At 42.8% G+C, this 27,239-nt stretch overlaps 1 protein-coding gene across 6 annotated transcripts in view; it reads left to right on the plus strand.

Annotated features, from left to right (window-relative positions):
• Positions 1–7,967: 7,967 nt before the first annotated feature.
• Positions 7,968–27,239, plus strand: part of nek10 (NIMA-related kinase 10) — a 485,577-nt gene continuing 466,305 nt past the window's right edge. For 5 of the 6 annotated variants that reach the window (XM_068059792.1, XM_068059804.1, XM_068059810.1 and 2 more), the window contains exons 1-2: positions 7,968–8,373; positions 21,481–21,592. In XM_068059792.1, the coding sequence (XP_067915893.1) occupies positions 21,519–21,592 (74 nt within the window). In that variant the 5' untranslated portion in view covers positions 7,968–8,373; positions 21,481–21,518. Of the gene's footprint in view, positions 8,374–18,673; positions 18,746–21,480; positions 21,593–27,239 lie in introns of those variants that run through there. The other variant, XM_068059798.1, reaches the window with a different exon arrangement.

The raw sequence follows: 27,239 nt of genomic DNA on the forward strand, positions 1-27,239 counted from the left end.
GAGGAGTGCTCTTGTTCCTCCTGGGTTTACAAAGGACAGAAACATACTTGGCTTTTTCGTCCTCTTCTGGGTAGAATTCCTTTCTGTCCCGGTTGGCCTGCCGGGAAAGCTGCAGTAACTTCTCCTCTCAGGCCTGAGCTAGAATTGCAGTCTAATCCTGATGACATCATAGAAACCCAACATGCATATGTCAAGAAGAACCTAACTGGCTTTGGTCACCTGGTCCTGTGAGCAGGTTAAATATTGCAAATGGTGTGATCCTACTGGCTCCAGGGTGGCTAAATAACAGAGGCCATTTTAACTGCCTACTCGACCAGTTTCCACCAGATAGGTAGGGTTAAACTCACTTCCACTATGTCAGTAACCTTATTTTCAAAGCCTTGGATTAATTTGCTAACACTTTACAATAGGACTCTAGATGAAGGAAATACATATGATGAATGGGGAAAAAATCAGTTTCTATGGTCTACAAATTGTTATAGGTGTTAAATGCACAATGATATCTTTAATTTCTTTTCTCATTAGGAATAAGTTTGATATTTTGCTTTTCTCCTTACTGAGTGCAATAGAGAACATAAAATGTGATTTTTGAAAAAAAAAATGCCTTTCGAATCAAAAGAAACTTTAGTACTACCCATAGATTTTAGAAGAAAACATCATAATCATAGATATTGGATGGTCTGCCTAGCCACATATTCAGATGAAATCTATTCTGTGAATATTCATGTGGAGATTCACTGGTTTCCTTTCAAATTTAGTACACAAAGCACTGGCAACCAATCATTGACATAAAAAAAAAATTATTGTTGCAGAATTATTCCAGAATTAATTTGACCCTTTCAGGAGGGTAAGGATTAGGTGAAAAAAATGGGAAGAATGTAACAGATGCATGAAGGACAGTTGTTCCTGCTGCAAACAAAGGACAAGAAACATTAATTCATTTTAACACAAATAAATTTCAATTAATTGTTTTGGAATATTTTTGAAATAGTTTATCCAAAGGATTTTTGAGTTTTTACCATGCCATTGCCGAGTAGTTCTCAGAGCTTGTTAGGAAAAATTAAGGAGAATGGAATTAGGGGAGTGATAGCATATTAGATTAAAAATTGATTAGAAGAGAGAAACAGTCAGAGTGAAGGGCAATTTGTCATAGTAGTTTAAAGTGGGTAGTGTTGTCCTTCAAGTTAAGTATAGGGGCCGCTTCTGTTCACTATCAATCAGTTGAATGTAGGCCTAGAAGGAGTGGTGTCAAAATTTGCAAATAGTACCAAAATAGGAGGTAAAATTAATTCAACACTTTAGACAACCAAATGCAGCTGTAAAAGAGATGTTGATAAGATTGTGGAATGGGCGGTACAGTGGCAGATGGAATTCAGTGGTGGTGATGCATTTTCATTAAAAAACTAATGATATCCTGAATGGAAATAAGCTCAGTGCTGTGGAAAGGCAGAGAAATTTGGGGGTCCAGGTTCAAAGGGCATTAAAGACAGCACCTCCATGTTGATAAGACTCTTAAAAAGTTAATGGAATTGTAGATTTTATTACAAGTAGTATAGAATATAATAGGGTAATGGTGAGTTTATACTAAACCTCAAGACCTCTGTTAGAATATTGTATGCAGCATTGGGTTCCATACTATAGGAAGGGTATTGAGGCTTTAGAGAGGATACAAAGCAGATGCTGCCTGGCATGAGGAAATACAAAGGATTTTTTTTTTTTAATTGAGGCTTTGGTTAGAACAACACAAAGTAAAGAGTAAAAGCAAAATACTGCAGATGCTGGAAATCTGAAACAAAAACAAGAAATGCTGGATTCACTCAGCAGGTCTGGCAGCATCTGTGGAAAGAGAAGCAGAGTTAACGTTTTGGGTCAGTGACCCTTCTTCGGAACTGACAAATATTAGAAAAGTCACAGATTATAAACAAGTGAGGTGGGGGTTGGGCAAGAGATAACAAAGGAGAAGGTGCAGATTGGACCAGGCCACATAGCTGACCAAAAGGTCATGGAGCAAAGGCAAACAATATGTTAATGGTGTGTTGAAAGACAAAGCATTAGTACAGATTAGGTGTGAATATACTGAATATTGAACAGCAGCAAGTGCAAACCTGAAGAAAAACAACCTGAAAAAAACAGTGGGTAAGCAAACTGAACAAACTAAGATGAAATGAAATAAATGCAAAAAAATTGTAAAAAATGTAAAAAGGAATGTAAAAAAAATAGGAAGAAAAAATAACTAAAAATGACTAAAAATGAAAGTAAAGAGTGATGTGATTGAAATATTTCAAATTATGAAAGGATGGGACAGGATAGATGGAAGCAGATTTTTTTCCCTTTTGCTGAGGAGCCTGGAATGAGGAACCATTGATACAAGATCAAATGAGATTTAGAGGAGAGGAGAAACATCTTTACACATGGGTTGTGAGGCTGTGGAGTTTAATTCCAGGACCAATGTTGAGGCAGAAACAATGTCAACATTTAAAATTAGATTGGATAGATCGATAAAAGAAAAGGGTTTGGAAAGATATGGGAAAAGGATGGATAAATGTGATTGGAAACATTTGCTCACCTGAAGGGTAAACACCAACATGGACTGGCTGGACTGAAAGGTCTGTTCCATGCTTTACCTTCTGTGTATTTATGGGTGGAGCTTTGAACTGATAATGCAAGCTGGATTGGCAGGACCAGTAGCAGGTAGAAACCTTTTGGAATCTGCAGCTGGCTTTGTTGTGGCTCTTCAACTGTGCCAAATGTTGGTATCCTGCTTCTGGATTTCCTGACTAATCAGAGAAAGTGGGTGGAATGATGGGCTGAATCTGTCAAAAGAAAGATTTCTAATTAAAGGGATCCCGGCGGGAGTTAGAATGGCTGAACAGGACATGAATTTCTGAGACTGCAGGAACCTCAGGAATGGAGAAGAGACCTGGGAAGGCTGCTCCTGGGTTTGTCTGTATGTCTGTTTGTCTCTCTCTCTCACCTGGAGGTCCTGCTGTGGGATCTGAAGAACTGCAGTCAGGCGATGTTTGACAAGGGTCGAAGGAAGAGGCCAGTCTCTCATACCGAGTATGTATGTATGTGTGGAGTTTGCAAGTTCTCCGTGTCTGCGTGGGTTTCTTCCGGGTGCTCCGGTTTCCTCCCACATGCCTAAAGACTTGCAGGTTGGTAGGTAAATTGGCCATTATAAATTGGCCCTAGTATAGGTAGGTGGTAGGGAAATATAGGGACAGGTGGGAATTAGAATTAGAACATTACAGCGCAGTACAGGCCCTTCGGCCCTCGATGTTGCGCCGACCTGTGAAACCATCTGACCATTTTCATCCATATGTCTATCCAATGATCACTTAAATGCCCTTAAAGTTGGCGAGTCTACTACTGTTGCAGGCAGGGTGTTCCACGCCCCTACTACTCTCTGAGTAAAGAAACTACCTCTGACATCTGTCCTATATCTATCACCCCTCAACTTAAAGCTATGTCCCCTCGTGTTTGCCATCACCATCCGAGGAAAAAGACTCTCACTATCCACCCTATCTAACCCTCTGATTATCTTATACGTCTCTATTAAGTCACCTCTCCTCCTCCTTCTCTCCAACGAAAACAACCTCAAGTCCCTCAGTCTTTCCTCGTAAGACCTTCCCTCCATACCAGGCAACATCCTAGTAAATCTCCTCTGCACCCTTTCCAAAGCTTCCACATCCTTCCTATAATGCGGTGACCAGAACTGCACGCAATACTCCAGGTGCGGTCTCACCAGAGTTTTGATGTGGTAGGAATATGGAATTAGTGTCAGATTATATAAAATGGGTGGTTAATGTTCGGCACAGCCTCGGTGGGCCGAAGGGCCTGTTTCAGTGCTGTATCTCTAACCAACTAACTAAATGTGGCCCCTTCAACATGGAGATAGTGCACTGAGGATCCAGCACTTCAGGAGGCCAGGAAAGATGAATGGCATAACACTTTCAGGTGCCAAGCCCCACACTCTGACTTTCCAAGCATTCTCCTGCACACACTCCTCAGAATAACACCTTGCAGCTCCACTCATTCCTTCAGCTCCAGGCACCTCATAGCCCCATCTGAACAACCAACATTCACCCTCACCCTTATCTTTGTGCCATCTCACTCCCATTTCTCACAGTCACCCTCTCCAAAAGCTGTCATTCCCTCCTCTCCACACAGTCCATTTCTAACATTCAACTCTGCTTTCTCTCCTTGTTGAAGAAAGCACACAACTTTGGGGCAAGGCAGAGATGTGGGTGCTGGGGGACTTCCAGTGACAGCCACCTTGAAGGTCACTGGCAATGTGTGCCCACCTGGTCCAATTGGAAGGAGGTCTTGTTCCAGGAGGTTGCACATGAATGCGTGGCTGAGGAGATGGTGCAGGAGGGAGGGCTTTAGTTTCCTGGATCACTGGGTCTGTTTGTGGCAAAAGTGGAACCCGTACAAGTTGGCCAAGTTGCACCTGAACCAGAATGGGGCAAGCATCCTTGCTGGGAGGTTTGCTCGTGCTATTTGGGGGGGGGGGGGGTTAAACTAATTCAGCAGTGGGATGGGATACAGAGTGGAGGTACAGTAGGGGGTGATATAGAACAGAAACTGAGTCTGTCTGGAAGGCAGTGCAAATATAGACCTGGTAAGGCACGTGAAAAATGCAAGGCTGGATTGCATCTATTTCAATGCAAGGAGTCTTACTGGTAAGGCAGATGAATTGAGGGTGTTGATTAGCACATGGGATTATGTTGTTATTGCTATCACAGAGACATGGTTGAGGGAGGGACAGGACTGGCACCTCAATATTCCAGGGAATAGAATCTTCAGGCGTGACAGGGGAGGGGATAAAAGGGGAGGTGGCATTGCACTGTTGATCAAGGAGTCAATTACTGCAGTAAAGAGGGATGATATCTTAGAAGGTTCCTCAAATGAGGCCATTTGGGTAGAACTTAAAAACAAAAAGGGGGCAATCACTTGGCTGGGTGTGTACTACAGGCCTCCAAACAGTCAGGGAGAGATAGAAAAGCAGATATGTAGGCAAATCTCAGAGAGGTGTAAAAATAATAGGGTAATAATAGTAGGGGATTTCAACTTGCCCAATATTAACTGGGATAGTCTGAGTGCAAAAGGCTTAGAGGGGGCGGAATTCTTAAAATGCATACAGGAGAGCTTTTTGAACCAGTACGTAGAAAGTCCTACAAGAGAAGGGGCGGTACTGGACCTAATCCTAGGGAATGAAACCGGACAAGTGGTAGAAGTGTCAGTGGGGGAGCATTTCGGGATAGTGACCAGAACTCTAAGATTTACGGTAGTTATGGAAAAGTACAAAGGTGGACCAGAAATAAGGGTACTGAATTGGGGGAAGGTCAATTTCAGTATGATAAAACAGAATGTAGCCGAAGTGGACCAGGAGCAGCTACTTGTAGGAAAGTCTACATCACATCAGTGGGAGTCATTCAAAGAGGAAATTGTGAGAGTTCAGAGCCAACATGTACCCGTTAAGGAGAAGGGTAGGACCAACAGGACCAGGGATATAGAGGATTGGATCAGAAAAAGAAAAGGAGGCTTACGGCAGATTCCAAGCACTGAAAACAGCGGAGGCACGAGAGGAGTATAGAAAGTGTAGGGTGGCACTCAAAAAAAAAAAGTCATTAGGAGAGCGAAGAGGGGGCATGAAAAAACACTGGCGGGCATTTTAAAGGAAAACCCTAAGGCGTTTTCTAAGTATATTAAGGGTAAGAGGATAACCAGGGAAAAAGTTGGGCCCATTAGGGACCAACGTGGCAATCTTTGTGTGGAGCCGGAGGGCATAGGTGAGGTTTTAAATGATTATTTTTCATTGGCGTTCACTATGGAGAAGGACGATGTAGGGGTAGAGATCAGGGAGGGGGATTGTGATACACTTGAACATATTAACATTGAAAGGGAGGAAGTATTAGCTGTTTTAGTGGGCTTAAAAGTGGCTAAATCCTCAGGCCCAGATGAGATGTATCCCAGGCTGTTATGTGAGGCAAGGGAGGAGATAGCAGGGGCTCTGACACAAATTTTCAAATCCTCTCTGGCCACAGAAGAGGTACCAGAGGACTGGAGGACAGTGAATGTGGTACCATTATTCAAGAAGGGTAGCAGGGGTAAACCAGGTAACTACAGGCCGGTGAGTCTAACGTCAGTGGTTGGGAAAATATTGGAAAAAATTCTGAGACAGGATTAATCTCCACTTGTAGAGGCAGGATTAATCAGGGATAGTCAGGGGGAGATCGTGTCTAACTAACTTGATTGAATTTTTCGAGTCAGTGACTAGATGTGTAGATGAGGGTAAAGCAGTAGATGTAGTATACGTGGATTTCAGTAAGGGTTTTGATAAGGACCCACATGGAAGATTGGTGAAGAAGGTGGGATCCAGGGCAATTTGGCAAATTGGATCCAAAATTGGCTTAGTGGCAGGAGGCAGAGGGTGATGGTCGAGGGCTGTTTTTGCGATTGGAAGCCTGTGATAAGTGGTGTACCACAGGGATCGGTGCAGGGACACTTGCTGTTTGTAGTGTACATTAATGATTTAGACGTGAATATAGGAGGTATGATCAGTAAGGTTGCAGATTGCATGAAAATTGGTTGTGGTGTAAATAGTGAGGAGGAAATCTTTGGATTACAGGGAGATATAGATGGGCTGGTAAGATGGGCGGAGCAGTGGCAAATGGAATTTAATCCTGAGAAGTGTGTGGTAATGCATTTTGGGAGGACTAACAAGGCAAGGGAATATACAATGGATGGTAGGACCCTAGAAAGTACAGAAGGGACCTTGGTGTACTTGTCCATAGATCACTGAAAGCAGCAGCACAGGTAGATAAGGTGGTTAGGAAGGCATATGGGATACTTGCCTTTATTAGCCAAGGCTTTCAAGATAAGAGCAGGGAGGTTATGATGGAGATGTATAAAACGCTAGTTAGGCCACAGCTGGAGTATTGTGTGCAGTTCTGGTCGTCACAATATAGGAAGGATGTGATTGCACTGGAGAGGGTGTAGAAGAGATTCACCAGTATATTGCCTGGGCTGGAGCATTTCAGCTATGAAGAGAGACTGAAAAGGCTAGGGTTTTCCTTGGAGTCGAGAAGGCTGAGGGAGTACATGATTGAGGTATACAAGATTGAGGGGCATTGATAGGTTAGATAGGAAGAAACTTTTTCCCTTAGCGGAGGGGTCAAGAACCAGGGGGCAAAGATTTAGGGTAGGAGGTTTAAAGGGGATTTGAGGAAAAAAAATTTCACCCAGTGGGTGGTTGGAATCTGGAATGCACTGCCTGAAGAGGTGATGGAGGCAGGAACCCTCACAACATTTAAGAAGTATTTAGATGAGCACTTGAAACACCATAGCATATGAGGCTATAGGCCAAGTGCAGCAATATGGGATTAGAATAGTTGGGTGCTGGATGGCCGGCACAAACACGATGGGCCGAAGGGCCTGTTTCTGTGCTGTAAAACTCTATGACAATGACTCTATGACATGTCAGCAAGGGCCTGCCTTGAAAGCCTAAGCCTCCTGAGGCACTGGTCCTCCTCACACATGTCGAGAGAACTGATCCTCTGCCTGTAGACCCTGTGTTGGAGGTCTCGCGTTAGAACTGAATCTCTCTGTCTCCTCTGTCCTATGGAGCAGTAATGGCTGAGGAGAAGGCAGCTGGTGTTGCTGCTTCTCTACCTCATCAGAGGTGCAAAGGAGAGCTGCATAAGCTACTCCCATACAGCAATGCAGCAGTAAAGGCTGACAGCAGGGAAGTCCGCATCAAGGTGAGTGATGTGCAAGACAGGTGAACTGACTTGGAAGAAGTTAGCAATCAGTTGCCAGGCAGTGAAAGCACACTCGCAGAAGAAGTGTTTGTGAGCACTAGTCTCTCACTTGGGTATGACATTGCCCGACTTAGGTTGGTTAAGGTTAGAGGTTGGAGTTAGGGGGCAAGGTTCAGGAGTTAGAGCCGTTATTGAGAACGGGGTGACCAGACGGCGAGGTTTGCTGCTCTCGGCGGGATGGGTTTCAGTTGCTGTGCTTACTGTCCGCTCTAAGTTCCTCAGAGATGGAGCCCAGGGCGACTACACCGCTCGCTCAGGCTCCTCGCCGGCCGCTGACGCACTGACATTCAAGACGGTTGTTACGGTTCAGTCTCGCTTCTATGGCAACCGCACTGGCGGCGTCAGTGCTCACCATGGAGTTGGCAACAAGGCAGTGCCGGTACCACTGATTGGATTCGGGAAGCTCGTTGTCCGAGTACGCGGCGTTCTGATTGGCGGGAGAGGTGGTGCCGCTGGTGTCGAAGGGCTGATGAAAAATAAACGGAGTCGACTGGGCTTGTAAGAGGAGTGGGCCAAAGGGAAGAACCACCGAGAGAATGAGAAGCCGGTAAGTAAGAGAGGGGCTGAGTGTCAGTCAGGCCGGAGGTGGCATCAGCATCTCCTCTCAATAGCACACACACTGCTTCCCAGCCACATGACCCCAGAACTGAGAGGTTATAACAATCAGGAAAGACTGTACAGGCTGGGTTTTTTTTCTCTAGAACATTTTATTTCCTCTCAACTTTGTCCCAAGGAAAGAACTAAGATCTGCCAAATCACATTGCACAGAGTCAACATCGCCAAACCCACCCACACAAAGTGTACTTAGTACCCTCAACTAATTTTGTTCATCGTTCCCACTCACGACCACTGCAACTCAGTCCCACCCCTTTGTGCTCCTACTGAGAAAATCTTTGGGCAGTGAAGTGAGAGAGGCTTAAAAGGCCATGTTGTTTGGCGGCTGGGGTGCACTAGTGGAAAGGGGAGTTGAGAGCAATCAAAGAAATAAAAAGCATAAGGTAATAAAACATACAATTGGAAAAGCAGTTTGGTCTGTCAATCTTAATTACACGAGCTTTCTTATAACTTGTAATACCATTAAGAACAACTTGCATTTATATCATGGTTTTAATGTAGGTTTAAAGCAGCTATCGAAAGGGACAAAGAAAAATCAAAAGTGAAAATACTCAACTGGAAGAGTGACAATTTCAGTGATGGGAACCTAGGAGCAGGAAGAAAAACAGAAAATGCTGGAAATACTCAGCAAGTCTGGCAGCCTCTGTGGAGAAACAGAGTTAACCTTTCAGATCAATGACCTTTCATCAGATGGTCATTGGCCTGAAACATTAACTCTGTTTCTGTCCACAGATGCTGCCAGACTTGCTGAGTATTTCCAGCAATTTCTGTTTTTATTTCAGATCTCCAGTATCTGCAGTATTTTGCTTTTGCAGGAACAGGGGTTGACCATGTCGCCTTCTCCAGCCGGTTCTGCCATTCAATGAGATCATGGCTGATATGTGACCTAACTCCATATTTGAGAAGGAATCTTGCACAGGTCGTCTGGAAATAACATTTGTGCAGGAAAACAGTTAGTGAACAATAGCAGACCATGAAGGAAAAGATACTTTGGTTAAAAACTAAGCATATTCCCATATGGAGGAAAGATGGGATATCCAAAGCTGGAGCTTCCTGGATGATGAAGGAAATAGAGGTCAAAGTAAAATAGAAAAAGGAGGTTTATGACAAATGTCAGGTTCATAAGGTAGAAACTAAGCAGAATACAGCGAGCGTAGGGGGAAACTGAAAAAGGATACAAGAAGTGCAAAGAGATATGAGAAAAAATTAGAAGGGAACATAAAGAGGAACCCAAACATTTTATCAATGTAAAAAGTAAGATGATCGCTAAAGGAATTGTGGGGCTAATTAGGGCCAAAACAAGGAAATCATCTTGTGGAGGTAGAGGGCATGACTGAGGTACTGAATAAGTAGTTTGCATCTGCCTTCACTAAAGAAGGGGATGACATTAATGTTGCAGTTGAGGAGGGGGAGTAGAGATATCGGATAGGATAAAATTAGATAGGAGGCACTAAGTTTACAAGTCACCTGGTCCAATGGGATGCATCCTGCGTTTCTCAAGCTAGTGTAGAAGAAGATCTGACCACAGTCTTCCAATCCTCCCTGGATATGGGAGTTGTGTCAGAGGACTGGAGGATTGCAAATGTTGCATCCCTTTTCAAAAAAGGGGAGAGGGATAAACTTGGTAACTACACGCCAATCAGTCTAACGTCAGTGATGGGATAACTACTAGAGTCCATTGTCAAAGACAAACTAATTCTCACTCAGAGAGGCATGAGTTAATAGGGGACAACCAGCATGGATTTGTCAAAGGCAAACTATGTCTGACTAAAGTGTTTCAGTTCTTTACTGAAGTCATAGATAGGGTTGATGAAGGTAGTTCAGTAGATGTATCTAGATGTTCAAAAGACAGTTGATAAAGTACCACATAACAGACTTATTCGGAAAATAGAAGCGCATGGTATTAAAGGGATGGTAGGATCTTGGCTATGTAATGGCTAAGGGGTAGGAGATAGAGAGTAGTGGTGAAAAGATGTTTTCCTGATGGAGGAAAGTATGCAGTGGGGTCCCTTAGGGGTTAATATTCAGGTTATTGCCTTTCTTGTTGCATATAAATGTCTTGGACTTGGGTATAGGGAATACACTTTCAAAATTTATGGATGATACAAAACTTGGCAACATAGTAAATAGTGAACAGGTAGTAGCAGACGCCAGGAGGATATAGACAGACTGGTGAAATATGCCAATAAATGGCAGGTGCATATGTGAAGTGATGCACTTTGGGAGAAACAATATACAGTATAATCTAAATGGTATTATTCTGAGCAGGTGCAAGAGCAGAGGGACCTGGAGGTGCATATTCACAAATCTTTGAACATGACAAGTTGATAAGCCAATTAAAAAGTATATGAAATACTTGGCTTTGTAAATAGGGGTATTGCATACAAAAACAAGGAAATCCAGTTATAGAGATACAGCACTGAAACAGGCCCTTCGGCCCACCGAGTCTGTGCCGACCATCAACCACCCATTTATACTAATCCTACACTAATTTCATATTCCTACCAAATCCCCACCTGTTCCTCTATTTCCCTACCACCTACCTATACTAGGGGCAATTTATAATGGCCAATTAACCTATCAACCAGCAAGTCTTTGGCAAACCTGTACAAATCACTGGTTAGGCCTTAGGGTGGTGAACCTGTGGAATTCTCTACCTCAGAAGTCAGTGCAGGCCAAGTCATTAAATATATTCAAGAAGGAGCTAGATATATTTCTTAATGCCAAAGGGATCAAGGGATATGAGGAGAAAGCGGGAACAGGGTACTGAATTAGGCGATCAGCCATGATCTTTTTTGAATGGCGGAGCAGGCCCGAAGGGCCGAATGGCCTACTCCTGCTCCTATTTTCTGCGCTTCTATGTTTCTATGGAGCATTGGGCTGAATTTTATTAGGAACGGCAACAAGCTTCAAAAAGTGCATGCGCACGTGCGAGACATGTGCCGCAGAACTGCTGCAATATTACGCGCGGCGGCTCATTAACATGGAGGGGGCGGACTGCCCGCCCCCAGTGATGTAGAGGGGGTGGGGGCTTTGTCCCCGGCAATGGCATCCGGTGCCACCGAGCAGGCGCTGGCGCCATTTTTAAAGGGCTTCAAGCCCTTACCGGTATTTTTATTTTTTAAAGTGAAATGGATGTGACATGGAAATTTATAAATTTAATGAAAGATCGAAGGCCCTCTGCCACACCCCAATGACCATACACTCAATTATTGTCATTTCTGTCCTAAAAAAAATTTAGTTCCCCTCCCGAACTTTCCTCCTTTGCCCTTCAGCCCCTTCCCACCATCCCCTCAGCCAATAGACAGTTTTCCACAGTCTCTCCCCCCCCCCCCCCCACCACCCCCCCTCCCGCAACGCCCCACCCTGAAAATTTCACTCCTCCCGCCTCCTCACCAGTGTTACGCCTTGGATCTCTGAACGGGGATCTGAAGGCGTGGGACGTCCAGCCACCAGCTGGAATATCGGCTTGGGACAGCCATCGGGACAAGGTAGGTGCTTATGCAGCCATTATAATTTATTTAAATATTTAAATTAAGGCTCTGCCGCCAAGCGAGGGGGGAAGCCACCCCGAGGCCTCGCTGCCACCAGTAAAATGGGGCGGGGCCTTCCTGGCGCGCCTCTCCCGGAAGTATTTTCCGGGCCTCCCCCACCACGACCCCAACATTGGGGGGCTTATGAAATTCAGCCCATTGTGTACAATTCTGTGCATGATAGTTTAGGAAGGATGTCATGGCGTTGAGCGGAGGCTTACCAGTATGATACCAAGAATGAGCGTGGTGGAACCAGATTCCATAGTAATATTCAAAAAGCAATTGGACATGTACGGAAAGAGGATTCATTTGTAAGGTTATGGGGAAAAAGCTAGGATGTGGGACTAAATTGGATAGCTCTTTCAAAGAACCAGCAAGTGCAATGGGCTGAATAGCCTTCTGCTTTGGATACTGTTGGGGGGAATGGCCTCTCAGGGGAAAGCAGCAACAGCCCAATTCGTTGCACCATGGTTGGTTCTGCTCCACAGGGGAGGAGTAAAAAGTGTGGGAATGCAATAGTTATAGGGGATTCAATTGTGAGGGGAATAGATAGGTGTTTCTGTGGCCGCAAAAGAGACTCCAGGATGGTATGTTGCCTCCCTGGTGCTAGGGTCAAGGATGTCTCAGAGTGGTTAAGGACATTCTGAAGGGGGAGGGTGAACAGCCAGTGGTCTTGGTACACATTGGTACAAACGACATAGGTGAAAAAAAAGGATGAAGTCCTAAAAGCAGAATATAAGGAGCTAGGAAGTAAGTTGAAAAGTAGGACCTCAAAGATAGTGATCTCATTACTACCAGTGCCACGTGCTAGTCAGAGTAGAAATAGCAGGGTATATCAGATGAATACGTGGCTGAAGAGATGGTGTGAGGGGGAGGGTTTTAGATTCCTGGGCATTGGGACCAGTACAAACTGGACGGGTTACACCTGGGCAGGACCAGGACTGATGTCCTCGGGAGAGTATTTGCTAGAGTGGTTGGGGAGGGTTTAAACTAAAATAGCAGGGGGATGGGAACCTTTGCAAGGAGTCAGAGGAGGGGGGATCAATGACAAGAACAAAAGACAGTAAGGGGAATAAAAAAAGTGATAGGCAGAGAAATCAAGGGCCAGAATCAAACAGGGCCACAGTGAAAAATAGTGGGAAGGAGACAAGTAATGTTAAAAAGACAAGCCTTAAGGCTTTGTGCCTAAAGGCACGGAGCATTCGCAATAAAGTGGATGAATTAATTGCGCAAATAGATGTAAACGGGTGTGATATAGTCAGGATTACGGAGACATGGCTGCAAGGTGACCAGGGATGGGAAATGAACATCCAGGGATATTCAGTATTTAGGAAGGACAGACAAAAAGCAGAAGGTGGTGGAGTTGCATTGCTGATTAAAGAGGAAATTAATGCAATAGAGAGGAAAGATATTAGCTTTGACGATGTGGAATCTGTATGGGTAGAGCTGAGAAACACTAAGGGGCAAAAATCGTTAGTGGGGCTTGTATATAGACCACCGAACTCTAATGGTGATGTTGGGAATGGCATTAAACAGGAAATTAGAGATGCATGCAATGAAGGAACATCTGTAATTATGGGTAACCTTAATCTGCATATAGATTGGGCAAATCAAATTAATCACATTACCGTAGAGGAGAAATTCTTGGAGTGTATACAGGATGGTTTTCTGGACCAATACGTTGAGGAACCAACTAGAGAACAGGCCATCCTAGACTGGGTATTGTGTAATGAGAGAGGAATAATTGACAATCTGGTGGTGCGAGACCCCTTGGGGACGAGCGACCATAACATGATAGAATTCTTCCTCAAGATAGAGAGTGACGAACTTGATTCTGAGACAAGAATCCTGAATCTTAGTAAAGGAAACTACGAAGGTATGAGGTGCGAGTTGGCCATGACGGATTGGTTACTTAAAGGGATGATGGTGGATAGGCAATGGTAAACATTTAAAGAGCGCATGGATGAACTGCAACAATTGTTTATCCCTGTCTGGCGCAAAAGTAAAACAGGAAATGTAGCCAAATCATGGCTTACAGGGGAAATTAGACATAGCATTAGATCCAAAGAAGAGGCATATAAATTTGCCAGGAAAAACAACAGACCTGAGGATTGGGAGCAGTTTAGAATTCAGCAAAGGAAGGACCAAGGGATTGATTAAGAAGGGGAAAATAGAGCACAAGAACAAGCTTGCAGGGAACATAAAAACTGACTATAAAAGTTTCCATAGGTATGTGAAGAGAAAAAGATTGGTGAAGACAAATGTAGGTCCCTTACAATCAGAAACAGGGGAATTTATTATGGGGAATAAAGAAATGGCTGACCAACTAAATGCATACTTTGGTTCTGTCTTCACAAAGGAGGACACAAATATCATACCAGAAATGTTGGGCAACACAGGGCTTAGTGTGAGAGAGGAACTGAAAGAAATCTGTATTAGTAGAGAAATGGTGTTGGGAAAATTGATGGGATTGAAGTCTGATAAATCCCCAGGGCCTGATGGTATGCATCCCAGAATACTTAAGGAAGTGGCGCTAGAAATAATGGATGCATTGGTGGTCATCTTCCAAGATTCTATAGACTCTGGAACAGTTCCTACAGATTGGAGGGTAGCTAATGTAACCCCACTATTTAAAAAGGGAGGCAGAGAGAAAACAGGGAATTATAGACAAGACAGCCTGGCATCGGTAGTGGGGAAAATTCTAGAGTCCATTATCAAAGATTTTATAGCAGAGCACATAGAGAACAGTGGTAGAATCGGGCAGAGTCAGCATGGATTTACAAAAGGGAAATCATGCTTGACAAATCTACTAGAATTCTTTGAGGATGTAACTAGTAGAGTTGATGAGGGGGAGCCAGTGGATGTGGTTTACTTGGACTTTCAGAAGGCTTTCGACAAAGTCACACATAAGAGATTAGCATGTAACATTAAAGCGCATGGGATTGGGGGTAGTGTATTGCGATGGATAGAAAATTGGTTGGCAACAGGAAACAAAGAGTAGGTATAAATGGGTCTTTTTCCGAATGGCAGGTAGTGAGTAGTGGGGTACCGCAGGGATAGGTGCTAGGACCCCAGCTATTCACAATATACATTAATGATTTAGATGAGGGAACTAAATGTAATATCTCCAAATTTGCAGATGACACAAAACTGGGTGGGAGGGTGAGTTGTGAGGAGGATGCAGAGAGGATTCAGGGTGATTTGGACAAGTTGAGTGAGTGGGCTAATGAATGGCAGATGCAGTATATTGTGGATAAATGTGAGGTTATCCATTTTGGTAGCAAAAACTGGATGGCAGATTATTATCTGAATGGCTGGCTATAGACTGAGAGAAGGGAATATGCAACGAGACCTGGGTGTTCTTGTACACCAGTGGCTGAAGGTAAGCATGCAGATGCAACAAGCGGTAAAAAAGGCAAATGGTATGTTGGCTTTCATAGCGAGAGGATTCAAGTACAGGAGCAGGGATGTCTTGCTGCAATTATACAGGGCCTTGGTGAGGCCACACCTGGAATATTGTGTGTCGTTTTGGTCTCCTTATCTGAGGAAGGATGTTCTTGCTATAGAGGGAGTGCAGCGAAGGTTTACCAGACTGATTCCTGGGATGGTGGGACTGACGTATGAGGAGAGATTGAGTCGGTTAGGATTATATTTGCTGGAGTTCAGAAGAGTGAGGGGGGATCTCATAGAAACCTATCAAATTCTCACAGGACTTGACAGGGTAGATGCAGGAAGGATGTTCCCGATGGAGGGGTTGTCCAGAACCAGGGGTCATAGTCTTAAGGATACAGGGTAAATCTTTCAGGACTGAGATGAGGAGAAATTTCTTCACCCAGAGAGTGGTGAACCTGTGGAATTTGCTACCACCGAAAGCAGTTGAAGCCAAAATTTGTATGTTTTCAAGAAGGAGTTAGATATAGGGCTTGGGTCTAAAGGGATCAAAGGGTATGGGGCGAAAGCGGGAACAGGCTACCGAGTTGGATGATCAGCCATGATCATAATGAATGGCGGAGCAGGCTCGAAGGGCTGAATGGCCATTGCTGCTCCTATTTTCTGTGTTTCTATGTTTCTGTGCTGAATGGTTCTATCATTTAATAGTGTAGAATAACAGTCCCAAGGTGCTTGACAGAAGCATAATCAGGCAAAAATGGATACTGATCTAAAGATGATGATATTAGGGGTGACAAAAAGCTTGATCAAAAAGGTGGGCTTTAAGGAGAATTTTAAAGGAGGATAGTTAGCTGGAGCATTTTAGGGAGGACTGAAGACACAGCTGCCAATGGAGGAAGTAGGCTCGAGGCAGAACAACAAAGGTGTGAATAGTCTACTTCAATTTGAGGCAGTGGCTGATCAGCAATATTTCCTTTAATTTATTTTTTCTGTGCATGGTCAGCTTGTTGCATTGCATGATCCCTTTAAGATTGAGGCGTGGCTGCACATGCACGCATCTTAGAGGGAACGTTGCTTGTGCGTGGCCTGTTTGTTCCCTGCATGGCATTGTTCCCGATTGCTGTTTGACTGCACACAGGCACAGCTTAGAGTGAACATTGATGGAGCTGGATTCAGATGCAAAGCTGTTAGTGGAACCAAAAGGGATGGCTTTGTTTCTTCTGATGTTGAGCTGAAGGAAATTCTGATTCTTCCCATGATCTGATTATAGAATCATAGAATGATACAGCAAGGGAGGAGGTGATTTGGCCTATTGTGCCATTTCTGATGATTTGGTAGAGCTACCCACTCCCTTGCTCTTTTCCCATAACGTTGAAATTTTTTCACTTCAAGTATTTATCCAATTCTCTTTTGAATGTTAGTATTAAATCCCCTTTCACTGCCCTTTCAGGCAGTGTATTCCAGATCACAATAACTCACTGTGTAAAATAAAAAACATTTCCTCATGTTGCTTCTGGTTCTTTTGTCAGTCACCTTAAATCTGTGGACTGAATTTTACTAGCTGCGAGCTTCCAAGATGGCGGCCTGCACGCGCAGCTTTTACTATGCGGAGCCGTCGCGATATTACACGCAGTGGTTGATTTAAATGACCGGGGTGGACCGACACTCCGATGACGTGGAGGGGTGGGCACTCCATCCCTGGCAGCGGTGTCCGGTGCCACTGTGCAGGCGCTGGTGCCATTTTTAAAGGTCTTCCAGCCCTTACATTTAATTAAAATTTTAAAAGTTATATACATGTTAAAGTTACATTGAAAAATTTAGTATAAGATTCAAGCCCTTCTCCACCCTCCAATTAGTAAACAATTTATTAATTGCCCTCTCCCCCCAAAAAAACTTAGCTTGCAGTTCCGGCCTTCACCCCCCCCCCCCCCCCCCCCCCACAAAGTTTATTACCTTTCACCTTCGACCCCTTCCCACCATCCCCTCCACCAATCGCAATAGTTCTTCCCACTCCCACCCCACCCCCGCCCTGAAAACTTACCTCCTCCCCCCTCCCCACCAGTGTCCCGCATTGGATCTCTGAATGGAGATCTGAAGGCGCGGGAGTCCCTGCCAGCCGGCCAGAATATGGCAGCTGGAAGGCCGACGGCAGCAGGTAGGTAATTAATTTATTAACTAACATATTTAAATCCTGCTGCTGTGGCTGAGCCGCCACAAGGCCTCACCACCATCAGTAATATGGAGCGGGGCGTTCCTGGCGTCAAAGCCCGTGACAGGCCTCTCCCAAGGCATTTTCAGGGCACCCCCGCCACGACCCCTGATTTCGGGGGGCTGGTAAAATCCAGCCCTGTGTCTCTGTTTACCAACCCTTCTGCCACTGGAAACTGTTCCTTCTCTATCAAAACCAGTTATGATTTTGAATACCTCTATCAAATCTGCTCTTGACACCTCTATTAAATCTCCTGTTGACTTCTGTGCTTTAAGGAGAACAGTTTTAGCTTCTCCAGTCTCTCCATGTAACTGAAGTCCCTCATCCCTGCTACTATTCTAGTAAATCACTTCTCCACCTTCTCCAAAGCCTTGACATCCTTCCTAAAGTGCCTTGTTGCTATTTAAAATAAATGCTGCTAAGAGAAAAACAATTTAGTGGTATTATGAATAACTGCTTTTAAAAGGAAGCTGAAATTTATCTAGTTAACCATAAGATTGAAGGTTATATGAATAATAGAGACAAAAAGTTTTTTTTAATTAATTTTTTATGAGATGTGGGTGTCTCTGGTATACTCTAGGAAGAGCAATAATTTCTGTGCTCTTGGGATCAAGCAAATATCAGGTGTGGAAAGTAACTGTAAATATTGGACCGACTATATTGATATCATGGAATCTTGATAGGTTACTTGAAGAGCTTAGAGAGAAATTTCATAGAGATTTATCTAGAAGATAATTAATTTTGGTTTATCGCCTTCCTCAGGAGACTGACCTAAGTTGCAAACAGCCTATCATATGCCAACTTCTACGCGGCTCATGGAAAAATGCATTGAATAGCCTCATAGCAGTCCATGTTTTCTTATGTTTCTATGTCTGTATACAAACTATGCTATACACAATAGGGCTAAGCATGTGGTTTAATGTAGCTAGTGAATAACATGCAGTTGTATCTAGGCTGGCCAATGTGATATGTATAAATAATGAATTCTTTCTGTTTGTTAAATTATTTACAGTACTTTGTTAAATCTAACCCTACTGAATAAATAAGTTTGTGTGGTTAGTACCATTTGTCAGCTTTCTCACATACAAGTCAGAGGCTGTGGGTTCAAGCCCCACTCCTTGAGACTTGGGCACATAATCTTGGCTTCATGCAGTACTGAAGGAGGTATTAAGGTAATGTTAAACTGAAGCCCTGTCTGTCTCCTCAGATGGGAGTAAAAGATCCCACAATAGTATTCAAAGAAGAACAGGGAAGTTCTCCTGGTGTCCTGGTGAACATTTATCTCTCAACCAATGTCACTGAAGTAGATTATCTGGTCACTTACTTCTCTCAACCTTGCTGTGCATAAATTGACTGCTACATTTCTCTGTTACAGCAGTGACTAAATGTCAAAAAGTGCTTCATTAGCTGTGAAGTGGTTTGGGACTTCGATCATTGTGAAACTTGTTATATAACTGAACTTTCGTTACTTTTTCTATGGGCTGGATTTTAAGAGCTTGTCGTCGCTCCCAGCAGTGAGCTCAAAAGCCACCGTAATCTGCTGCATGGCAACTTATTTAAGTAGCTGGGGTGGCCTGCCTCCCCCTCCCCCCATATCCAGTGGAGGGGCAGGCTGTCCGTCACCAGCAATGGCGTCAGCACAGGTACTGGCACCATTTTTAAAGGGCAGCCAGCCCTGCCGGCAAATTTGAATTTTTAAAGTGAATCCCCCACCCCCCCAAAATTTACAAAATAAATTTGTAACGCCCCTTTCCAACCCCCCAATAATATTACATTAGGTATTTGTCCTTCCCCTGCCCAAAACACGTACCTTTTAAATCTGATCTTCCCCCCACCCCAAGACTGTACAAAGTTTAAAGTTCACCCCTTCCCACCATCCCCTACACTTATTATGTTTATTTGACCCATCGCACCCCCGGCACTGGAAATCTTACCTCCTCCCCCTTTCCCACCAGTCTCATGCCGGCTTTTCCCAGACGGGAAACTGAATATCGTGGCGGGCCCGGAAGATTGCGGGTAAGTTCACTTAAATTTATTCATATAATTGATTTATATGTTAAAATTGAGGTCCCGTTGCCTATCGGCAGGGGGGCTGCCACAGAGTCTCACCGCTGCCGGGAGGATCAGGCCCAGCCCTTCTGGCGTCGGCCTCCGTGGCAGGCCTCTGCCAGAACGATCTTCCGGCCCACCCCACCACAGAGCCTGATGTCGTGGACTTGGTAAAATCCAGCCCTATAAGTCTAATGTTATCCTTAAGCAGAGTGAATGACAGACCTATTTGCCCTCAAGATTTAAGTAGGTTGTGACAATTGGCAAAATAAATTGCGAAAAATCTAACTTTGTAAAAAAAAATAATAATAGTTCCATTGTGCATTCTTAGACACTTTAACTGGAAGGAGAGAGAAGTTAAATAAAATGTTTACATTAATTAAATCAAATTATATCTAATACAGATATCAACGAAAGTTGATTTATATTTTAATTTCTTGATTCTGAAACTTATTGACTGTAACCATTAATTTCAATGTTAATATGCCAATAATTGTAGTAAAAGTCATTATCTTTTAGGAGACATCATATTATGTAGGAAATAAAAAGGGACAACTGACTAGTTATCTGCAATAAATATTTGACTAGCTTGGACTTTGTTTTTATGGTGTACGTTTAACATGAAGCTATAAATTAACTTATAATGGTAGAAGATAGAACTCTTTTCTAAATAAAATACAAACAGTTGAGTAAAGCTGTAAAGGTGTCTTCTAGAAGTAGATAAGTCACAACTGCTGAAACCATTATGTATTGAATTGTAAAGTAAATCACATGTCTTGAGATTCCATTGGGTAGTGTGTTTGTTGGGTTTCCTTTGAAATGAGTTACTTGAGTTCATTGTAAGTATTAAAATTAAAAAAAAGATCTCCCTGGAGGCTATTTTAATCCCCAAGAAAGGGTGGATTTGGATTTGGGTGAGAAATTAAAAAATTTTAAAGCTCAAACCTGACCCCTAACCCACCCACTTCCAGTTTTAAGAGGCAGGTCAGAGGAGAAGGGCGATCAATCACTCTCAAGACGTGGGTTGGTCGATAAAATATTTTAAGGAGCCTGCCTGACTCCATTTTTAACAGGCTTTTTTTTCCTAGTCATTTCACCAGGTAAAAGGAAACGAGATGGGCCGGATCCATAAGATAAGTGCATTTACAGCACTACTTATAGGCCTGGAGGAGCAGGAGTTCTTCCTTCATGTCCAACAAGCTCACCTACTTACCTGCCCACAAGCAGCTGACCCCCCTCCAACTCCTCCCATCATTTCCCTCTACAACGCCCCTCACAGAGCTCAATGATTTCTGAATCCTCCAATTTCCCCCACCTCCCATTCTAAACCCAATGACCACAATCTACCTCCCCATTCCCACCCAGTTGCAATGACCAGTCCCCCCTCCTGCCACGATCTCTCTTCCCGCTCTCGACCCCTCCCCCTTCACCACACTGGGTACTTCCTCTCTTCTCCCACCCCTACCGTAGTCATGACTTCTCTCCCTTTCTCCCAGTAACCTCTTTCCCCCTTCTCTCCTTGAAGCGACCGCTCGTTTCTGCATCCCGTCCTGCCCGTGACCTCTTTCCTCTCTTTACTCTACCATACGTGACCTCTCTTCCCCTCCCTCCTACCCTAGCCATTATCTCTCTTCCCTTCACCCCCACCCCAACCCCAGCCCCAGCCAGGACCTCTCGAGTGAGGTGCCAGCAGGCTGTTTGCACCACAGTACTGAAAACCAATCTGAGCCATTTCCTTGAGAAGACAGGCGAATAAAACTGGAAGAAATAAAAATTGTGTTTCCAAAGGTCCCTACCAGAATAGAAATAGATTACATTTAGATTTTATTAAGATTGTAACCTATTTTTGTTTCCACAGGAATGGTGTTTTTAACACTGTCTAACTGAAACTTTACAATGCTTGAGCAAGACAAAAAGATCAAAGTTGCAGTAAAAACATCAGACATCAAACCCAAAAGAAGTCCAGACAAGTATGTTATTCTGTTACTGGCATAAGTGCTTTTTACAATCTTTCAATATTTAAGAGAATTTAAAAATATTTTAACCTGTTATCAGTAGCAATGATCTTGTATTGAAACTATAGGGTAGAATTTTTTGGAAGGATTTGGTTACTACTTCTGACTTTACAGACTTTACAGAAAATAAGAAATGTACTATTTCAATAAATCTCTCTGTCACTGTGCATGTATTAAAAAAAATCCAGAATGGATTGAAAAGCTCAGTGTCTACTATATGTTCACACTAAAGAAGAGAAAACCACAATGGATGCACAACATGACAACAGTTGTCAGGATGAATTTGGCATCATCACATGCTTTTGTAATATTGAAATGTGAAAATTGGTCCAAGAAAAGCCCTTTGTTTACAGCACATGGAAAATCAATTTCTTTAAAACATTATTAAAGTTGAAAGAGGTTAATTTTTTGAATTTGCGACACTGGAACAAAACCTCACCAGTAGCGATGTTGGAAAATGAATGTCCGTGATTTTCTGTTCAGTGTGCCTGTGATTTTCTAATAAGCACTGCAGTTGGGCACTATAACCCACTAGCAGTGCAAACTTGGAAAATTATGCCTCAATCATTGAATATGAATTCCATAGTCTTTCAAACTAATTTCATGTAAAATAAAATTTATGCTAATAAATTGCTTTGCATATCATAAATGTATGTTATTGGAGGAAATTGTCCTGAATGTATACTTATTATACTATGCTACGCTTTATTAATTAATGTTGCATCATGATATCATCTAATGTCACATTAGCTTTGTATGTCCTAAATATTCTATAACCTTGCTTCTAAGTATTATTTTTTAACCATGTTCCAAAATCCAGTATTGATGTATCAGTCGATGCAAATCCTATCTTTAATATTATATCAACCAGTATTTTACTGTAATATCCTATTGTAAAGGTTTTGTTTGTGCTGAATGGTAAACTATAATCTATCACTATGCCATTTACAATGTAGAAAATTGTCCAGGTATATGCTATCTAAAAAAAAAAAGGACAAATCTACCTCTACAATTACTGCACTATTGGCTTCATCCCAATCATCAACAAAGTAATGGAAAAAGTAATTAATGATGCCACGTAGTAGCTTAGAAAGAGAATCACTGCTATCTTGATAAAGTGGAAGCTCCATTACCCACATACCGGAAGATGATAGAAATTGTCAAGAATTCTCAAAATTTGATGTTGCATTTATGGTACAGCAAAATCCTAGGCATGAAAGTGAATATGGTTTCAATTCAAATATATTTGATCTAATCTTTCTCGGATCCTAAGGTACATTCACGCTAGACAAGAAGTAATTCTTGTTCGCTGGACATGCAATGATTGTGAAATCTTTGCCCATGAAATTCCTGATAGATAAGCAGGAAGTTAGCAAATGGTTTTCAAATATTAGAAGTATCGTGACATTCAAAAGAGAATGTAGTTGTTACTAATCACTAGGTGAGTGACTAATTTCAACGGTAGATACTAAAAATAGAAAAGTATTCCAATCTCAAGGAAGTGTTCTAAGAAGGTGTTGCAAAGAATGCCAAGCACTACCATACAGGTCAGTACATAGAGGGCCACTCAACTAATTGTGTCTTTGCCAGCTCTTTACTACAGAAATCCAACACTAATTCCACTATCCTGTTGTCTCCCTATAGCCAGTAAGTTCCTTGCTTAAAATATTTATCCAATTTTCTCTTAAATGATCACTGATCTCTGTGTCAACTAGTCCTTGTGGTAAACTATTGCAAAATTTACTGCCTGCATGAAAAAAAACAAGCCTAACCTCTTTCAATGCTCTTCTAGTGACAATTTTGAATTGATAACCTCTCATCACTGACTTCTCAACTATAAGAAATTTCCTTTCCATATTCGTCCAATCAAAACTGTACATTCTTTTAAAAATCTGTTAAATATCCTTAGCTTTCCCTGCCACAGTGAAAATAGTTTCAATATCATAAGTTTCCCATCATTTACTATAGTTTCTTATCCCTGATAACATCCTGCTGAATCTACGCTGTACACTCTTGTATGATGTGAATGCCCTCTCTGCACTTAAACCTGCACACACAACTCTAACTGTGACAGTTCATTATAACCTCTTTGTTCTTGCACTCTATGCCCTTAATTATAAAGCCAAAGTGCTATTAGCCTTTTATTGCTTTATTTATCTGCACTTGTACTTTCAAGGAAGGATATATTTGAACCCCTAAGTTTCTTAGTTCATTTATGTCATACCCTTTGATGTACTTTCACTGAACATGTAGTTCAGTTTCTTGTATTTTCTTCCAAAATGTGTTCCCTCACTTGTCCCTATTAAATTGCATCTGCCGCCTGTCTGCCTAATCTGCTTTTTTGTCTATTTCCTCCTGAAGCCTTTTGCAAACAGCAAAACAGACTGTAAAACACTTCCTTTTGTGTTGTCAGACAGTTTCAATATTATGTTCTCAATGCCCAAGTCCAAATGGTCTGTCGACTTCAAGATCAAAAGTGGATCCTGCAGCAGTGAAAAAATCAGGAGGGATGACCGACAATATGCTTGAAAATGGCTTTGATGAGACCATTAATGATGGGAAGAGATAGCAAGCTGAAATGGGTTTGGAGGAGGTGTTCCAGGGAGTAGAACTGAGACAGCTGAAGAATTAGTTGCTGGTGACCAACTGGAGGGATAGAATTGTACAATGGAAAAGAAGGCAGAGTCAAAGACCTGGAAGGCATGGACTGTGCCACAAGATGGAATGAGTTTGTGGAGAATTGGTAGGGTAAGGCATTAAAGATTTTAAAAAAAAAAAAATAAGGACCAGTATTTTGACCTTGATAGGCTGGTTTTCTCAAAAAAAATACCCCTGACTCCTCCACGGGGTTGGAGCAGAGCTTCCAACCTCCATCTCAATTCTGCTAGTACCCCAATCCTGTTTTCCTTAATCAGTGTTTGTTTAGCATGCACGCTATTTAACATGCAGGATCCACTACCAAGAAGGAACCCACCACTGCCAATAATAGAAATCCTGGTGGTGCTGCACTGAGAATGCCACAATTGGCAACATAGTAGAGATACCAGGGAAATATGTTGGAGGAAAGGGAGGCAATGAAGGTCATTGAGGATTGTCCTGATGAACGAAGAGAATTCACCAAAACAATTAGAAATTTTAATCTTGGTGAATTTATTTATCTGATACTTGTGAATATAATAATGAATACTCCTTACCATAGACTGTACAAACCATAGTAAAATCTGCCTAATGTTTTCAGATTAGTAAAGTATTTAAAACGATTGCTGAAAATTTGGGTGCTGTTTTCGTTGTGAGTCTGAACTGGATCCATGATGTCCGCTCCATAGTTCTAGAGTAGAGATTGGTGGTTCTTACAAGGATCTCTTGAATTTTACCCAGTGTTGTTCCATTATCCTGTAGATCAAGTTCCCAAAAATTTTAATTGTTCAGTGAGTAGTTGACCTATGCAGATCAAGAAGTTCCTAAATTCAATCCCTGATCTCTGATGTTGGCCAGAGTGGGGTTCTCAAAATAAATACAAATGAGCAAGATTACTGGACCCATCTCAGTTCATCCATTCAGAAAAAACCCACAGTTCCCTTAAACAATTGCAGGGATTTTGTGTTCACTATTTTATCCGACTGTCCATTCATGTGTTGCTCATTCATTGTGTAAAGAACTTACTAATATCATTCCTAAATTTACCTTTTAATGATGTGAAACAATATCTCCTGATCCTATTTCTGCTACTTAGTTTGAAGTAATTTTCCAGGGTGAACTTGAAATATAGAATGCCACAAATGTCATTCAGTAAAGTTCCTTTACGATGGGATGCAATAGCCCTTAAAGGAAAAACAGAACGGAATAGTGGATGAGAACACTATGCTTCATCTTTCAAGACCAGGATTCAGACCTAGCTTAGATGATAGAGTGAAAGTCTTATTATCTTTCATTGACCTGACAGCTGTAAGACTCCTATGTGAAATATACTTGGAGAAGCTCAAACAAGTTGTTGGGGGCATAGATCCAAATACAAAATTATTACTAGGAAAATTCAGCTCAGAAATAGACTGTGAACACAGTTGGTACCAGAAGTAGATCAAGGAGTTCTGAGGTTGAAGTAAAGGTGCATTGTTGAATAGCGTAGAGGAAGCTTATGCTGTGTATTTCATTCATACTGTTTTTCATTATTCATGGGATGTGGGCATCGCTGGCAAGATGATCATTTATTGCCCACTCCTAATTGCCGTTGAGAAGATGGTGGTGAGCCATGCCTTTAAACTGCTGCAGTCCTTGTGGCGTACATACAGTCACAGTGCTGTTAGGGAGAGAATTCCAGAACTTTGACCCAGTGGTGGTGAAGGAACGACAATATATTTCCGAGTCAGGGTGATGTGTGACATGGAGAGGAATGTGAAGGTGGTGGTGTTCCCTTGTCCTTTAGGCAGCAGAGGCAAGGGGTTTGGGAGATGCTGTCGAAGAAGCCTTATTCAATTGCTGCATTGCAACTTGTCGATGGTATACACTGCAACCATGGAGTGCCGGTCGTGGAGGGAGTGAATATTTAGCTTGGTCGATGAGATGTCTATAAAGAGGGCTGCTTTATTTATTTAGAGATACAGCACTGAAACAGGCCCTTCGGCCCACCGAGTTTGTGCCGACCAAGAACCACCCATTTATACTAACCCTACAGTAATCCCATATTCCTTACCACCTACCGACACTAGGGGCAATTTACAATGGTCAATTTACCTATCACCTGCAAGTCTTTGGCGGTGGGAGGAAACCGGAACACCCAGCGAAAACCCACACAGTCACAGGGAGAACTTGCAAACTCCGCACAGGTAGAGTGAGGGATATGCTGGGCCATGAGGTTACAGATTGCTGATGGCCCACAGTTTCTCATGGACGCACAATTTTGAGCTGCTAGATCTGTTCTGAATCTATTCCACTTAGCACGATAGTAGTGCCACAGAACACAATGAAGGGGGTCCTCAGTGTGAAGATAAGACTTTAGCTCCACAAGGACTGTGCAGTGGTCATTCCTACCAATACTATCATGGACAGATGCATCTGCAACAGATAGATTGGTGAGGACGAGGTCAAGCAAGACTTGGCTAGCTAGCCACTCTTGGTGATGGACGTTGAAGTCCCTCACCCAGAGTACATTCTGGAGCTTGTTACGCTCAGTGCTTCTTCCAATTGGTGTTCAACATGAAGGACTACTGATTAGTCTGCTGAGGGAGGTCAATAGGTGGTAATCAGCAGGAGGTTTCCTTGCCCATGTTTGACCTGATGCCATGAGACTTAATAGGGTCTGGAGTCAATGTTGAGGACTCCCAGGGCCACTCCTTCCCGGTTGTATACCACTGTGCTCCCAAGTCTCAGATGGTGATGGAGAAGCCTGGTTGAAAGGTATGATTTTGTGAGTATAACCATGTCAGGCTGTTGCTTGACTGGTCTGTGGGACAGCTGTCACAATTTTGGCATAAGTCCCCAGATGTTAGTGAGGATATCATCTCCAGGTCAACTGGACTGGTTGTGCTTTTGTCATGTCTGGTGCCTAGGTCAACGCTGGGTAGTCTGCCTTGTTTTATTCTTCACATACCTTTTTGTAGCAGTT

The sequence above is a fragment of the Heterodontus francisci genome, chromosome 2, assembly GCF_036365525.1.
Source record: "Heterodontus francisci isolate sHetFra1 chromosome 2, sHetFra1.hap1, whole genome shotgun sequence".
In the NCBI taxonomy this organism is placed as follows: domain Eukaryota; kingdom Metazoa; phylum Chordata; class Chondrichthyes; order Heterodontiformes; family Heterodontidae; genus Heterodontus; species Heterodontus francisci.